The 16,982-nt window shown below is 32.1% G+C and overlaps 1 protein-coding gene across 1 annotated transcript in view; it reads right to left on the bottom strand.

Annotated features, from left to right (window-relative positions):
• The window catches only part of LOC105223604 (paramyosin, long form), a 30,753-nt gene that overhangs the window by 12,815 nt on the left and 956 nt on the right, over positions 1-16,982 (bottom strand). Inside the window, exons 2-5 of the mRNA XM_011201359.4 lie at positions 16,222-16,278; positions 5,921-6,007; positions 5,657-5,823; positions 42-913 (exon numbers count right to left, since the gene is read on the bottom strand). Coding sequence (XP_011199661.1) covers positions 42-913; positions 5,657-5,823; positions 5,921-6,007; positions 16,222-16,278 — 1,183 coding nt within the window. The remainder of the gene's footprint in view (positions 1-41; positions 914-5,656; positions 5,824-5,920; positions 6,008-16,221; positions 16,279-16,982) is intronic.

The raw sequence follows: 16,982 nt of genomic DNA, 5'->3' as shown, positions 1-16,982 counted from the left end.
AAACAAATTAAGATAGTGTACTAGTCCGCAGTTGTACTCACCTCCTAATTTCTTGTTCTCACGTGCCAATGTGTTGTTAGCATCCTTGACTTTGTCCAATTCATGCACGGTGCGTTGCAATTCAAGCTGCTTGTTCTTCAAATCACGTTGGCTAGTCTCAAACAATACAATTGTTTCATCGAGACGGCTCTTCAATTCGATATTGTGTTTCTCCAAGGTAGTTACCGACTTGGTCAATTCGCGGCATGTGTTATTCGATTTCTCCAAATCGATAATCAAAACTTCCACTTCACTGGCCAAGCGAGTCTTTTGTTTTTCTAAACTGTTGATCTTTACAATCAATGACTCAACATGTTCCTCGAGTTCGGTGATGCGCACTTGATATTTACGACGGATCTCTTCGACCTCTTCTGCGCGTGCGGCTACTTCAGTCTGGTATTTGTTTTGCCAGGAAATAGCATCGGCATTGGCCTTGACCAGCTGACGTTCCAAGTCAATACGTGCTTCCGATTCTTCTTCGAGTTGGATGCGAATCGATTCCAATTCGCTTTCAACTTGATGAAGGGAAGATTCCAACATCGAACGACGACGGTCTTCATCTTCCAAACGGCGGCGAGCATCTTCCAATTGTGAGATAACTTGACTCTTGGAATATGAGACAGCGTCCAGGTTGGATTTGAGATCTTGGACGTCCTTGATCAATTCAATGTTCTCTTGCGACAGGCGGGTCTTGTGCGATGTAATATCGATGACAGTGCGGTTCAATTCCTCAATCTTAACATTCAATTCGGAAATGGTGACTTCCAAACGTTCGACATGTTTGCTGGTAACAATACGCTCCTTGTTGAACGATTCGATTTGGGAGAGATATTCGTAAATTTCGGCCTGGAATTTGGATTTCTCCTTCTCAGCCCTGCATAAGTTTGTTCGAGTCAGTGAAAAGAATGAAATATATGAGTACGAAAAAGAATAATTAGTTAACCGATAGTGTTTCAAAGTGGAATTTTATTTATAAACATAGAATACTTAGCGGCAGCAGTATGCATGGCAGCGGTATCTCTAAAGTCGACTGTAAGTGCAGCGGTGTTAGGCTGGGAGTGATCTAAATAACTGAGTTTAGTTTTGCATTGACCCATAGAGACAAAATCTTTCAGTTAACTGACTGTGTTTAGATCTAATATTTTTGTATATACCCCACTTTTAGAGAAGTTGCAGAATATGGATTATTTAAAAGGAAAGGTTAGGAATGCCAAATTTTCTGTTCATAGACTTGTTTAGAGTTAATTTCTTTGTAGTCTAATCGATTTCATAGCTTCTCTTGAGTCTGTTTAAAGTGTACTTCAGTACATTCATGTTGCCTTTTAAACTCGAGTTTAATGTTTGTGAGCAATTGTCACGTGTTCTGTGAGAAGTTTTTGTGAAACTTTCATTTTTTTAAGAACATTTTTATTTTACGTCCAAATTTTGATCACAAGGCGGAATTGATTGTACAGAACCCCAAAAACGTCATCAGAAATTGTGAATAAACTCGGGTTTAAAGTGCATGGTAATATTGCAAGTTCGAACCTTTACGGATAAGCTGTTTTTGGTTAGTTTAAGGGGTTATATAGAATTAGAATTTTCAAAACATCATTTTTTTAATTTTATTTTTTTCGGAGATGAGCTGTAGTTCCTTTTCAAATAAATATTTTAAAAATACTAACTCTTAAAATACAGTTAAAAGATACCACAATATGTCAACAAATTTTTGGATCAATCAGAAAAAATTCTGGAAAATTCACTTATCTCGACTTTCTATTTGTATATAACACCTTAGTAGTTTCTTTAGAATTCCAAAGTGTAGAAATATTTTAACAAACTGTATTTTTTCAAATGTAATTATTGATCTTCCAGTTTAAGTTACGGCTTAAGACTCGATCACGAAATGACTTGGTTAAGAAATAGGCATGACGGGGGGTACAATCATTTACTCAAATGACAGTTTCTTTGTCTAAATGCTTAAGCACTAAGCTTGTAAGCTTTTATTGAGCTTTTCTTTGTCCATTATACTTGTACAAGGTGTGTTCCAAAGTAAACAGGACTTTTTGAATCTGGCGTCCCTTGGTGGCGGCATCTATATGTCGACTGGTGCGTTAGAATCTGCTATCTTTATCGATGGTTCAGTGACATTTAATTGATTGGAAGTGAAGTTATTGCGTTTTAAGTGTCAGTATGTTAGTGCTATCGAAAATGAGCTTCGAATAAAGAGCCAACATTATATTTTGTTTTAAAATTGGTAAAACTTTTACCGAAACGTTTCATTTGATGGAACAAGTTTATGGCGATGATTACCTATCCCGTAGCAGAGTGCACGGATGGTTTCAACGTTTTCAAAGTGGTCGTGAGGACATACATAAATGACGATCAACATGTGGGCCAATCAAAATCCATGAGCACCGGAAGTTCCATCGAAACTGTGCGTGAATTCATCAAAAATCAACCAAAATCATCATTGAAATTCATGGATATGGAATTGAACATCTCTAAAATATCGATTTATCGCATTTCGACCGAAAATTTGGGCTTTGTGCGTTTTTTCCGCACAAATTGTCTGACGACCAAAAATTGATCAGAATCCAACATTCGAAGGACGATTATTTGACCAAAAATCACATTTTAACCTTTAACCACTCCCCGTATTCACCTGATATGTCACCGTGCGACTTCTTCCTTTTCGGAGAAAAGCATTTGTCCATGAAAGCAAAGCGTTATGCAGATATAGAGGCCATTCAAAAGGCTTGCACTGGCATACTGGGGGCCATAACGGCCAACGAGCTAAAACACTCGTTTGACATACTTTTGGACCGCGCAAAAAGCTGTATTGAAGCAGAAGGAGACTATTTTGAATAAAATAAATTGATTTTGCCGAAAAAAACATTTGTTCTGTTTTTTTTTTAAGTCCTGTTTATATTGGAATGTACCTTGTATGTATTTCATAGCATACTAACTCCAAATTGAGGTGGTGAGGTGGGGTATCTAATCTTCGATGCTACCGAAGTTAGTCTAGTTTACGAATATTGCTTTCATTGCCAACTTGAAATGCTATTTTATGCATATTTTGACTGATAGTAAGGAATTAATTCTTGCTTCTTCTAAGGGGGCGCTTAAACTATCAGTAAAAACATGCATGAAAGAGCTTTCTCAGTGCGGACTCTGTGCGTGCGGATAAAACTGAAAGATCGACTAGGGGTGACTATATGCGCCACTAGCTCGCATTTTGAAAACCAAAATTAAAGAAAAGTATAATTATGGTGCGTAATGTATTGTATTATTAATATTTTTATAAATTAAAATTATAATTTAATATTAAAAATGTCTACGACAATTTGGTTAGAGAATTATAGTTTTTAATTATTGCATTCCTAAATTTTTTTTAATTCTAAAAAAAAGATATTAAAACTTTCCGTGTGAACTATGTTAAAGAATGTTATTTTGAAATTTTATAACGATTACAGTTACTTAGTTACTAGGACCATATTTCTTATCCTATGCAGTTCAAGGAAAACTTCATAAATTCTACATTTGCTCGACATTCGCACATCATCTGCTTCATGCAAGAAAAAAGTATCAAATTTCCATAAAGGTGAATTTGACAAAAAGAGACAACAACAATAACACGTTGAATATTTACTAAATCAAAGACTTATTTGGATCGACAGTGCGGAGAAGCTGAGCGGAACCAGCCAAACAGCTAACAACCACCGGCGCAACATTGTGTGGGCCGTGCGGCAAAAAGGTGGAAAAATGTGTAGGAAAAATTCAAAATTTTTTCTAAAAATAAATGCGCGCATTATTCGACTCAACTTATGTATATATTTATGCTTTTGCTTTTATATTCTTTGCTATAAGTGCTGAACATTTGGGAAAAGCACAAAAGAAATAAATAAAATATGCAAGAACAGACAGAAGCAGACAGCGCAATAACTTTGTAGAGATTTTCGACGTGGCTCATTGGTCATTAAGGTGTGAGCTTTCTGTGGCAAAAGCTTTCGCTAGTCTAAAGAATATCTTTCTAACCAACAAAGCGCAGCAGTCAGCAGACTAGCAGACGCATAACGTAGCATAGCAGCGCTGTAGTAGTGGGAGTGGGCCGAATAGCTTGCGTTATAAGCTCACGAATACGATTTTAAGGCATGGCAATGCGCAGGACCGCAGGTGAAAGCTAAAGGCACATACACAGTTACCAGTTGCGAGAAGCAGTGTACAAGTAAGCAAAAATGCAGCGAGTAACAAAATAAATTTTAATAAGTTGTAAACTGTTTTGAAAAGTTTTTGAAACCCGCTTTGGAAAGTTTTTGAAAATATTCAACTTTTTTACAAATTTCGAGTTTTTAAGTGAAACAGCTCACTAAAAAAGCTTGTAAGGTGCACAGTAAGTATGCTAGATCAGCTAACATATGGTATACAGTGCGCAGCTGCGGTGAGCTACTGCAGCAGCAATGCTCCCACTCTACCAACGGCTGTGTGTATCTGTAGCCTTGAAAAATATTTCGACACGATTTGTGTTATTTTTGGATTTTGGAAATATGAGATTTCAACGAACACTTTTCGCAATCGCCTGCGCGCTTACACATCGACACCTACATACATTAACGGTGTTTATATATGCTATATACTATTTATATACAAGTAATTACATACACATGTGTATAATCGTCTGCTATATTTCAACACATTTTAATACTTTTCAGACATTATTGTAGCCACAGCGATTTTTCTGTTTAGATAAACAACGGTTTTCAACGCTTTGCTGCAATTTATATGTAGTTGGTATGTTTGCTTTTCGTACACACTGTATGTCAAGCGCATTGCACTCGATTATTTATTTTGTGTGAATAATTTTCCGCATTTAAAATGCAACATTTTCGTGTAAACATTAAACAAAACTATTTTTGCTGACTTACTCACTGACATATTAGCCCAATTACGAGCATGAGCAGACGAGGTCACGGTGACCGACGATTTAGTTGGGTTACTGGTGTTAAGTTCAATGAATTCACAACAAATGTAGTATAACGGTTTGTGTGTAGGTTGTGGTTACAATGTGTAACGGGTTAAGTTGAAGATTTATAGGTATTATGTATATAATACATATGTTTCTTCTACATATAAGTATAGTACATATCGTCGCCTAAAATGCAAAATAACGAATCAACAAAAGAATCGAAATTGAGTATATTTTGTATTTGATTCACCACTTCATTTTACCTATAGGTAGCATAAAATTTCCAGCTTCTGCTGTCAGATATAACCAATTCGTAACCAAAATATAACCAATACATAACCACTTTATAAGTAAAATATAACCATTTTATAACCTAAACTCAAAATTTGTTTCTATGAGTGCTTTCCTTTATATCTTTTTTCCTTCGCCTGTATTCTTATGAAAAGTGATGTTACGTTATTTTGAATTTTAGGTGAAGATATGTATCCTTCTTCTACATGAAATTATATATAATTTTTTTTTAAATATTTTAAAACCTAAACAAACAACTTTCACATAAAACAAGCGAGTTTCAAGCTCTAAATTAAACGCTTAGTTAAAAGCACTCAAAAAGCTCTGTTAAAAAGCAAGCCAAAGCTCTCTTTCTTCGCTTGCTGCAAACGACACACTCACCTGGACTTCGCTTTCGTTAGGATTTCAACTTGTTCTTGGAAATCCGCAATAATTTCGTTGTGCTTCTTCTTCAGAAGAATGGCAGTTTCTTCGGATTCGAGGTGCACATCCTCAAGCAATTTGCGGAGCTTCAATAATTCGGCATCACGCTTGCGATTGGCCTCGAACTGTGTGTTGTATATTAGACGAAAAATATATTAATAATATAAACCAATAATTTTTGTTTTAAAAATTTAATTTTTTTGTGTGTTTTGTTGCACTCACCTGATGTTCAGCGCCGCCTTCAGCTTCCTCAAGACGTTCGGACATCTGAATGACCTGCACGCTGAGATCGGCCTTCTCGCGCTCGATCTGTAAAATTTGTTAAAACCATATTAGAATGTTTCAGTTGAAAAAAGCAATAAAAAACGATTTCGTAGGACTCTATAGAAAATAACAGAAATTCACGCACGAGCAAAAATGTTTTAAGTGAAATTTATGAAATGAACAAAATATTTGTTTATTAATATTGACAGTTGTATCTATTCCTCATTACACTTTACTTTTATATATTTATATTTTTTTGATTGTTTTTGTATACCTCATTTTTGTACAAATATTTATATACAGACAAATATTTTTATTTGAAAAAACGCTTTCTTCATTTGAAAGACTTTATATTTTCATTGCGCTTACTCACGTTGCCTATTTCGATAGTTATTATCATCTAATACAAGCATGTACGAGTATAAGCGTTTAGAATGTCTAGATTATACATAAGCACTAAGAATTTTGATTTTTAACAGTCGAAATTTTTACTTATTTACTTATTTTGTTTTGCGTTAAAGGGCGCTTTGGTATAGCGTTTACTGTGAATATGTTTTTTATATTGTGAATGAATGTGGGTAAAAAATTTCGAAATAAGTATTTCTATTATGATCAAGAATATAAATTTTTTATTTTATATACTATACATAGGTTTGGTTAGGTTAAGAGGTCGATCCTAACGGGGATCTAACTTGGACAGCTTAGAACGCCGGTCCGTTGTGATAGCTAAAAAGTTCCTATATACTGTACCTACTGTTGTGTATCAATACATATCTATAACGGTACTTGTTTACATTTATCGTTATATTTGGTTAGTCGAGAGAACTCTGTTTTACTTTCTAATACAACTCTGGTCAAGGAAAAAACGTTAAAATCGACTTAAGATACTAATGATTTGAATTTGCAGCAAAACCATCCCCTGAAATACATTGTAACAAAAAAGCACCAGGAAATTGTAATTAAACTTCCCTAGTAAATGATTATTCCCAAAAAATACGTACTTTGCTAAGTTGGCAGGACTGTCCTTAATTACTATGTCAAATAAGAGCGCGATCTGCTAACCAGTTGGTTTACAACAGATGCTTAAGTTGGTACACTTCAGTGGAAAAAATGGATCGAACAAAGAATTTGGCTCAAATTTTGCATTTCTAAACAAATTTCGTGTGCGGAAGCATTGCGAATGTTGGAAAAGGCTTACGGTAATCAAAACCGCAAGCCTACGAATGGTAAAAAGCCTGCAAAGGCGGTCGAGAGACCGTTCCAGACATGCCTCGTTAAAAAAAAGGAAGGCTAGGGAGATGGCAAGAGAGCTCGCCATCTCTCGCGAGTCCGTTCGAGTGATTTTAATGAATATTTTGATTTTGAAAGTGTTTTTGGTCGACTCGTACTGATAAAGCACAATTTTTTTCAAATGAATACCGTAAACAGGTTCCTTTACGGAATAACGAACCCACATTCATGGAGAGCATTATAACTGCCAATGATATTTGGGTTAATATGTTTGACATGCAAAGAAGTCAGCAATAATCGGAACGGAGTCTATTTTCTGTCGATCGGGGGGATAAAACCAAAATTCACCATCCCAAAATATGCTTATGAAAAGTATTTTGAGGACTGGAAGAACCGCTGGATTTCGTATATTACATCTGGTGGGGTGGTGGAAGACGACAAAATAAATATTTATGAATAATTAAACATTTTGCGTTTTATTTACAACTTTCGGGTACTTTTTTGTCAAAATATATATATTATAGCATTAAGTAAATTTCTGTGATCAAAAAAGCAAAATTTTTAAGTTTAACTATAAAAAGTATGTGAACTTTCGATGCTCTATGTGGCCAGACACCGGCAATCTCTGTCAGGGAATTTTTTAATCTTTATTGCGTCAAACTCAAAATTGTCCTATGCGAAAGACAAAATGAACATTAGATTTTAATTAAATTTCATGTTTCATTTGTAAGTGTGCCGCCTTTTATATCAAAATTATGCATACGGTTATGAGCTAAACATGACAAGGCATCCATCAACACCTACAACATGCAAAGCAAATTTTTCGCACTAATGCAAATATACCCACAATTCTGATATTTAGTAATAATTATTTTTAATTTTTGTGTAAATTTTACAGTGGCAAGAGGCCAGCAGACGTAAAAATGTGCAGAGCAGTCACGCAGAATTGCAACATGCAGCTGAACTTAGAGAATTTTGTAGGTGTTAGAACGGTAAAACATTTGGAAATGCCGAAATAAATATGCCTCTATATGCATATGTAAGTATATATATTGTGTGTATACACACTTTGTGTATTTTAGAAGCAACTTCAAGAACTCACGTATCTCATAAACACAAGTGCAAGATTATAAAAACTATTTTCCTTATAATTACATGCCAGGTATATGTATATAAGTATATCTAGTTGTGTGTTTATTGGTGTTTCAGTGCATGGAAAATATTTTAATGATTTTAATTAAAGCGGTGCGCAATATACAAGGCGCAATGTGTGTTAGCTTGGGTTTAGAATTTTTGTCCGTTAGAATTTTCTGTTTAAAATGACCTAATTCATATAATTTAAAAATCATTCCAAATTTCACAAGCGAATATAATAAGGCAACAATGTGTATAAGATGTCCGTGTAGGAGTACACACACATTTGGAAGTCATTCGTGGCGGCTATTATGAGCAGTGTTAGCATTTGTCGAAGAGGTGGACTCCGTGCTGCGAGGTAAGGCGCCCGATTTGCGAACGCACTAACTCTGAGGTATATAGATATGTATATACGTATATTTATATATAGTGATATGTGAAACGTGTGTGCTTGGATACAGGCTAGAGACATGGAATGTTCGAGTACTGCGGCTAATACATTGCATCATACATAGAGACTTACATATGTACATATATATACTATATACATTGTACTCTAAGTTTGAATAATGAAAGTAAAGAGCCGCTACTTTATATGTGTATAGATAATGATAAGTATTTAATTTGTATAGTAATAGCGACATAAGAGAACGAACTTTTTTAAATTTATATGCAACATTTTAAAATATTTTACAACATTATTACAAAATTTAAAATTTTTTTTTTTCAAAATTTTCAATTTTTTTTTTTCAAAATTTCATACATATCGCTCATTTGCTGCAAGACCAGCATAAATCAAAAAACGTGATTTTTGAGTTAGTGCTGCAGAATTGTTCGTTATATCATACTTCATGTTGAGTGAAAAATTCATATGAATACCTCTTATATGCTCCGCTTGAGAAGAGGTGTAAGGTTGAAGTCACCGTGTACAGTTGGAGTCAGTTGAAAACTTTTAACGCGTTTTCTGGAAAATCGATTTTTTTTGACTTATGCCGGTCTTGCAGCAAATGAGCGATATGTACAGGCAAATAATTTATAATTTCGCTGCTCCATAATTTTTTAAATTTTTTCTTGCCAAAAATTTGAAAGAAATGTTTAAAAATAATTTTAAAAATTTGTATTTTATCAAAAATTTACATTTTTTAAATGTTTAAAAAATGTTTTTTAAAAATTTGTATATTTATTTACAAATTTTAAAAATTTATTTCAAAATATATTTCTAATTTAAAACTTTTCAAAGTTTGTTAAGACATTTTCCGACATTTTTTTAAATTAAAATCTTCAATTTTTCACTTATTCAAATTAATAAAAAAAATTTCAAACATTTATGAAATAATTTTTTAATAAAATTTTCAAAATTTTGAATAATTTTTATTTTTGTTGTCATAATTTTTTAATTTTAAAATCTCTTCAATGTTTGTAAAGTTATTTATGGACATTATTTTCAAATTTAGAAAGTTAAAGCTAAATTTATTTTCAAAATTTTTAAATTTTTTTTAAAACCATTTTTTAAATTTTCTGTGTTTTTATTTTTTTTATAATTTTTGAAAGCATTTGTCAACAATTTTTTTAAACAAGAACTTTTTAATAAAAATTAGTTTATAAAAATGTTTTGAAAACTGTTTAAATTTTTTTTTAATTAGGTTTTACAATTTTTTTGTATTTAAATGATTCTAAAACTTTGATTTCAGGTATATTTACATTTTTTTTCTAATTCGAAAAAATTTTAATGTTCGCAAAGATATTTCGAAATTTAATCAATTTTAAAATTATATTTTCAAAATATTTAAATTTTTTAAAAACAGTTTCAACATTTTTTAAAAGCATTTATTAAAAAATTTTTTAAGGAAAAACCTTTTAAAATTAATAAAAATGTTTTTTTTTTTTTTTTTATTTAACAAATAAATATGTAGAGTATGTGTAATTATGGATCTTTCTTTGATTTAATGTACTTAATTTGTATTCCTACATAAATATACAATATACCTCGATAAATTCCTTGAAAAATACAACTGCAAAATATCAAAATTCCAAAAACAAAATTAATTAATGGCGGTGTAAAATAGGTGAAGTTTTTAAATTCCCAAACCCATAAACCGCATGGCGCCCGGCAATTTTATTCCAGCGCGAAATCCATTAATTTATGCATCAAATAAGCAGCAGCTTCTGCGAAGCATAACATAAACTCACACATACACACATACTTGCATGTGATGAAACACCGGTGAAACGAAAAGTCGAACGAAAGTTTTATTGTTTTTCGGAATTGAAGAAACGGAAAATTTGTTTTACAAAAATAAACTAGTGACACATGGACACACATTTTGCAGTGACTCATTAAATATAAAGACAGTGTAACATACATATGTACATATATGTATGTATACATATTATTAGATATAAAATATCAGCGCATATAGTACACTTAATCACAGATACGCTGGTCGCTAGACTACAAAGTGCCGAGAATCTTCTAAAATGCTGACAGCGAATATGCGGCCACAGCAAGTCTAAGTGGACGTCAGCTGACCTCGTAAGGAATTATGGTACGACAAAAATAAGCTTGAAGTGAAATTATTATGACAATAAGAGTTGGTATATCATATAAAGGGTGCTTAAAGCAGTATTGGTTTCGAAAATCATATAACTTTATCATAAATTTGTAACTTATGATTTCTTATTGAATGAACATCTATTGAACTACAAATCTGGAAACGTTAGTTTATATCAAATAATAAAAAACAAACAAGGATCGTGTTCAATTGTTGTCTTATAGCAAATAGAAAGTATTTTTGCTTGTAGCTATGCCATGAGTCGTTTTTAATTGTTTCAGGATTCCTTTCTCACTGTTTGTTCCAAAAAGCGTTTTTTTTCTAGGGTATCTAAGTTATTGATCGCTAAATCGAGTGCGATCTCAATTTTGATATTAATTGCTATATGTATAATAATTTTAAGAATTGTTAAGTAAATTTTCCTGGAGAGCCAGAATAATCTAAATTAATAGATAAAACATTATATATCGTTTCTTTAATAGTTTCGAGAGGACCCATAACATTTTACTTGATATCTGGTGATCATCAAAATCAACCGAACTTTCAAATTATTGTGAATGATTTTTCATAAACAAATGCTTCCTCAGCACTATACAGTTCTACGATTTTTTATTTGATTGATCTGGTCGTGGATTACGACGAATGCAATGTAAAATATTGACATTATTTAAGTAAATAAAAACGGATTCTAATTTTGACATATAAAATTGGAATTTTGTATAACAATTCTCTGACATAATTCAACATATTTTTGGGGCAGCACCTTTGATAGTTTGCTGATGTTTTATATATAAGGTATGCATTTTTGACAGCTGTCAAGTAAATATTATAGAATTAGAAAAACTTGATTTATGCCAAAAAAAGGTTTAGAATTTTTCATGCCATTTTTTAGAGAATGTAAGACATTTTTGGAATAATATTTCTTTGACAGCTGATAGTTTGGCAGGTGTCAAATTCTTAAATATATCACAAGAATTTTACTAAATAAAAAATATTTGATTTATGTCCTAAAAATTCCAGACCTTTTCATATTGTACCTTGGAGAATGAATAGAGAGGAAATATTTTTGAAGAGGTTTTTTTTTTGACAGCTGATAGTTTGACAAGTGTCAAATATTGACATATATCATAAGAATTTTAATAAATAAGAAATACTTTATTTCTGTCATCAAACGTTCTAGATTTTTTATTGTTGTACTCTGGAAAATGTAAGACATACTTTGGAGGAGTTTTTCATTTCATCTGATAGTTTGACAGGTGTCAAATCTTGACATATATGACAAGAATTTTAATATATAAGAAATACTTCATAAAATCCAAAAAAAGTTCCAACCATAGCTTAGAGAATGTAAGGCATACTTTGGAGGAGTTTTTCCCTGACTTTATAGTTTGACAGGTGTCAAATCTTGACATATATTGTAATAAATAAGAAATACCTGATTTATGTCCTAAAAATTCTAGAATTTTTCATGTGGTAACCTGGTGATTGTAAGACATACTTTGGAATAACTTTTCTTTGACAGTTGACATTTTGCAGAATAAAAAAATCCCAATTGTGTCAGAAAATGTTTTACACTCGGAGAGGTTTTTAGTTAATGGTAGATATATCACATGATGTCAAAATTTGACATATACCTTAGAAATTTCTATTAATAAAATGTTCATGCATTTTATATAAATATATTAAATATTAAAAACTTAAGTTACTTATACACTAGGGGATATTTTTTCGAGAAGTTTTTCGTTAACGGTAGATATTTTGACAGGTGTCAAATATTGACATATGATATAAGAGTTTTATAAGTCAAAAAGATTGTGAGTTTTAGCACAAAAAAATATTTATTTGATGATTTAATTGAGGTTTCGGTGTCTAAAAATTTCGCAGAAGTCGAAAAGAACAATGTGAGACTTAATAAAAAAAGAAGAAGAGACATAAGAAAATATTTAATATGCAGTGCATAGTTCGAGAAAAAATTTTGTTTAATTTTCAAGTGATTCGTGTTAAAATTAATGGCAATTGGATTTATTCGAACTTATACGAATTGTGAACAACGCATGCACCAAACGGCGAACATTTTGAGTCCTAAAAAGCTCGCTGTGATGAGAAACAACATGTTGTTTTGTATATATTTTGACAGCTGTGTGCCACTATATGACTAAAGTGGGCAAGACAGCGCATAAATAAGCAGCTATGTGACATAGAAAAGCATTTGGGAGGACCATTATGCTAAGGAAAGAAATATGTAAGATTTTTATATAGTAAATGAAAATATATGCATATAAATACATACATACATACATTTTATATATATTTTTTCGACATAAACTTGCTTGCTGGCTAATTCGGCATTGGATTACTTAGCATTTTTCTTTTCGATTTTCAATTTTTCTCCTTGCCTTTAGTCATTGCCACTTTTAATGACCCAAAAAAAGTTGAAAGTAAAAAATTATTTAATATTTCACTAGAACACACACAGGCGCATGTCGACGACTAACATAACATAACAATGCCGCTGTCAATTCGTACATGCTTACATATGTTTAAGCAACTGTATGTATACATATATATATTTCCTATCTGCCACTGTGTGTGTTAGAAGAGATTCTTCAGCAGCTTTTTAATATTTGCTTAATGTGAAAATTATAATCATTTGTATTGAATGTCGCTGCTAAATTTAGCATTACTCGCCGCTTGCCGCTCGATAGCCGTGCGCTGTGCCTTTTGCTTTGGTATATGCTTTTTGGCGGTGTTTGGGATCGTCCGATTTCCTCTTAGTTGTACTTTGCTTTTGGTTTCGCGACGCTGCCGGGTAACAGCTGTTGGCGGTGGAAATATTAACTTTTCTTTTAATTTAATAAAAATTTATCATTTTCAAAACTATTATAGCTCATTTAATATTTTTTTAATTTTCAAAAAAAAATATTCTCGCGCACATAAAAAATCATTTTTCTGCCTACTGTCGCATTTGCCTGCGTTTGGTGTGGCATATTTTGGGCTCACCCGGGCCAGGAGTATTTTCTAAATTTGTCGCAATGCCACGCAACACTTCCCAGTTCCCATTCCTTATGCTATTATTTTTATTTTGTATTTCTTTTAATTCCTTGCTATGTGCAGTGAAATGCCTGCTCTTCGCTTTGTTGTGCTACATGGCGTATGAGCAACGCGACTTTGTACAATCATTGCTTGGTTTACATGCATTTTTTACCTCCTTTGCCATTTTCATTTACTTTCGCCGTAATTTTTTTTGTTTTTGTTTTGCATTGTTTTTTATATTTATTATAGCATTTCTTATTTTCATTTCGTCTGTTTGCCGCTTGTGGGCTGTTAGTTTGTCGCTTTCAATCAAAATCTCCGCTTATCTATCAGCGTCATCAGCGCCCCGGCAAGCTCAGTGCAAGTGAAATGCGATTGAAGTTCAATGCACAACAATATCGTACGCCGCTGCACGCAAGGGTAATTTATAATTAGCGAACTGTTTGCAGCTCCACATTGTTTTTGCGACTGCATTCGCTTATTTGTTATACTCTTTCCTCTACTTTTTCTTGTTTTACAATCCATTTTCACAAGATTCGCTGTTAAACGTTTAGATTGCTTCCAATTGAAACATTTTTAGTGGCGTTTATAAGCAATTTGGCAAGAATTTGGAATTTGGGGCTACGTATAGTGGACTTTAGCAGGTAAATTTGTGTGAGGTATTTAAAAACTTCGATTTGAAATAGCTTTTCTTTGCATTTATGTGTTTATGTGGGGAGTTTGTAGTACTTTTCCAACAAACTAAAAAACCAGGCAGGCAAAAATGTAGAAGTTTTTGCCGTACTATTCAGCATTGATCAATCAATCTCGGCTATTACCGTGTATGCGGTGTCTACGTCAATAAAGAAGAAGAAAAATTAAATATTGATATCAAAGTTTGGGCAAAAAAGTCATCATTTGGTATGATTCAGTCGTTCTAGAATAATGTTCGAAGATATTCAATTAATGAAATACAAAGATCTCTCCCTACTTCTTACTAAAGAACTTTTGTTATAACCGATAATTAATAAACTCTAAGTAGTTTACAAAAACATGGCAGTTTTCTGCTTATTTGGTTTCATCCTGGACCTGGACTTCGCGCATAGGTCGATTAAAATCGTCGAGTTGTACGCTTTTTCATTTCCTTTGCTATTTTGGTTCTAAATTTTATATGAATTTCGTTAATATAACTGATATATTGTGTGAACTGTAGAATAGTTCAATTGGGTATGAATTTATAAAGATTTCGTTACGAAAAATGCCAGATCATTGAGAAATATTATGTTGGTATATTTTACTTGTATAGATTGAAAGGTAAATATTTGTTGGCAACACAATGCGTAAGTTAGTTTCGTGTCGAAGTTAAGAGGGTTTTAACCAATCCTTATCAATATTGTTTTACTCGTTTTTTTCTCTCGAGAGATCGGCATGGAGTCACACTTTTCTCAATTTGGTACATGTTTTGTTGTTAAAAATGGTATGTATGTATAAATGTATGTATGTATATACAAAAATGATATAGCCAGTCATTGGACTTGGATTACAAATTATTTTACAGTTAAGGATGATCTTAACTAAAAACTAAATTGTATATGTCTGTTACATCACTTCTTAGTTCTAAATATGTTTTACTAACTAGTTCTAAGATAAAAAAAGTTGTTAGTTCGTGTCTATCATAACCTTATTTATGGACCTATAAAATAATGGTAAAAAAATAGAATACAATAATGAAAATATGGGGATATTCACAAAAATCTGGCTCTTCGTAGTTATTTATACTGTTGGTGGTATAAAGCGAGGCCTAAATTACAAGGCATCTATCACAAAGGATATACCGTTTCAGCAGTAATGAATGATTTAGCATATATTTTCTTAGAGGTATTTATTACATAAATATGTATATATGATTTTGAATTTTGTGTTGATGGTTAGTAACAATGAGGTAATAAATTTTGTTATTGTTTAATTGTAAACTATATATTTTTGAAAATAAATCCTTCAATTATTTAATTAATTATATTAAGTCTTCACCACAGCTTTCTGTGTTTATAATGTTTTTGTAAAAAAAATGCTTTGTTTTTAATGTTTGTACATTTTTAATTTTTTATCTTTTTTTTCTAAAATAAAATTTTCATAAAAATTTAACTTCTAACACCTTTTTTTTCATAAAAATTTTGAATTTTTTTAAATAAAATTTTTTTTCTAAAATTTTGTTGTTTTTATGTTTTATTTAATCTATTTTTTAATTACTTTTGCGAATTTCTGTTATTTTCAAACTAAGTTTTAAACATTTAGATCATATAATTTCAAACCCCACACCCCGATACTCACTCTTTGGCGCAGCTCACGTTCTGCTTCAAGATCATCTTGGAGCAAACGGATTTTATCCTGTAAGTAAAGCAAAATTTGTCATTTTCACAGCTTGAAATATTATTTAAAAAATTTTGTTATTTCTCGCGCGTTTAACCGTTATTAGAGAGTTATATTTTTTATATATCACAGTTATTTATTAATAAAAAAAATTTGTTCTTCTTCTTTACAAGTTTTCAAATATTCATTTCAGTTCAGTCACAATTCATTTTAGGCATATATGCATATATTTCCCAGTACATTCATGCACACACATACATACATAGGTTTCATAGGTATGTATGCACACGGTTCACAGTGTCTTTTTTTAACTCGTTCGCGTACCCAAAATACACACGCTTGTACATATTTCACAAATTCTCTGCTTGACGTTCTTCGTTTTATTACATAATTCGTTTAGCATACACGCATACATATGTATAAGTATATTAAGTCATAGTGGCATAGCAGCATACATACATACACACATACATATATGTGCGTATGCATGTATATTTGCCAGCTTTTTATTCTACAAATCCGCACGAGCACATTTTTCACTCTGCTTTGCAGCTGAATCCTCAATTTCTACTTCGTCCACATATTTCACATCACTGCGCCGGAAAGTGGCGTACGCACGGGTAGGGTACATGCATATGTTCGAGGATCTTTTGGACATACCATAGTCATGTATGTTTTTTTACACATTTTTAGTCTCTTTGTAGTTTGAATTTAATTAAAAA

The sequence above is a fragment of the Bactrocera dorsalis genome, chromosome 5 (assembly GCF_023373825.1).
Source record: "Bactrocera dorsalis isolate Fly_Bdor chromosome 5, ASM2337382v1, whole genome shotgun sequence".
In the NCBI taxonomy this organism is placed as follows: Eukaryota; Metazoa; Arthropoda; class Insecta; order Diptera; family Tephritidae; genus Bactrocera; species Bactrocera dorsalis.
This window is presented reverse-complemented; position numbering and strand designations above follow the sequence as displayed.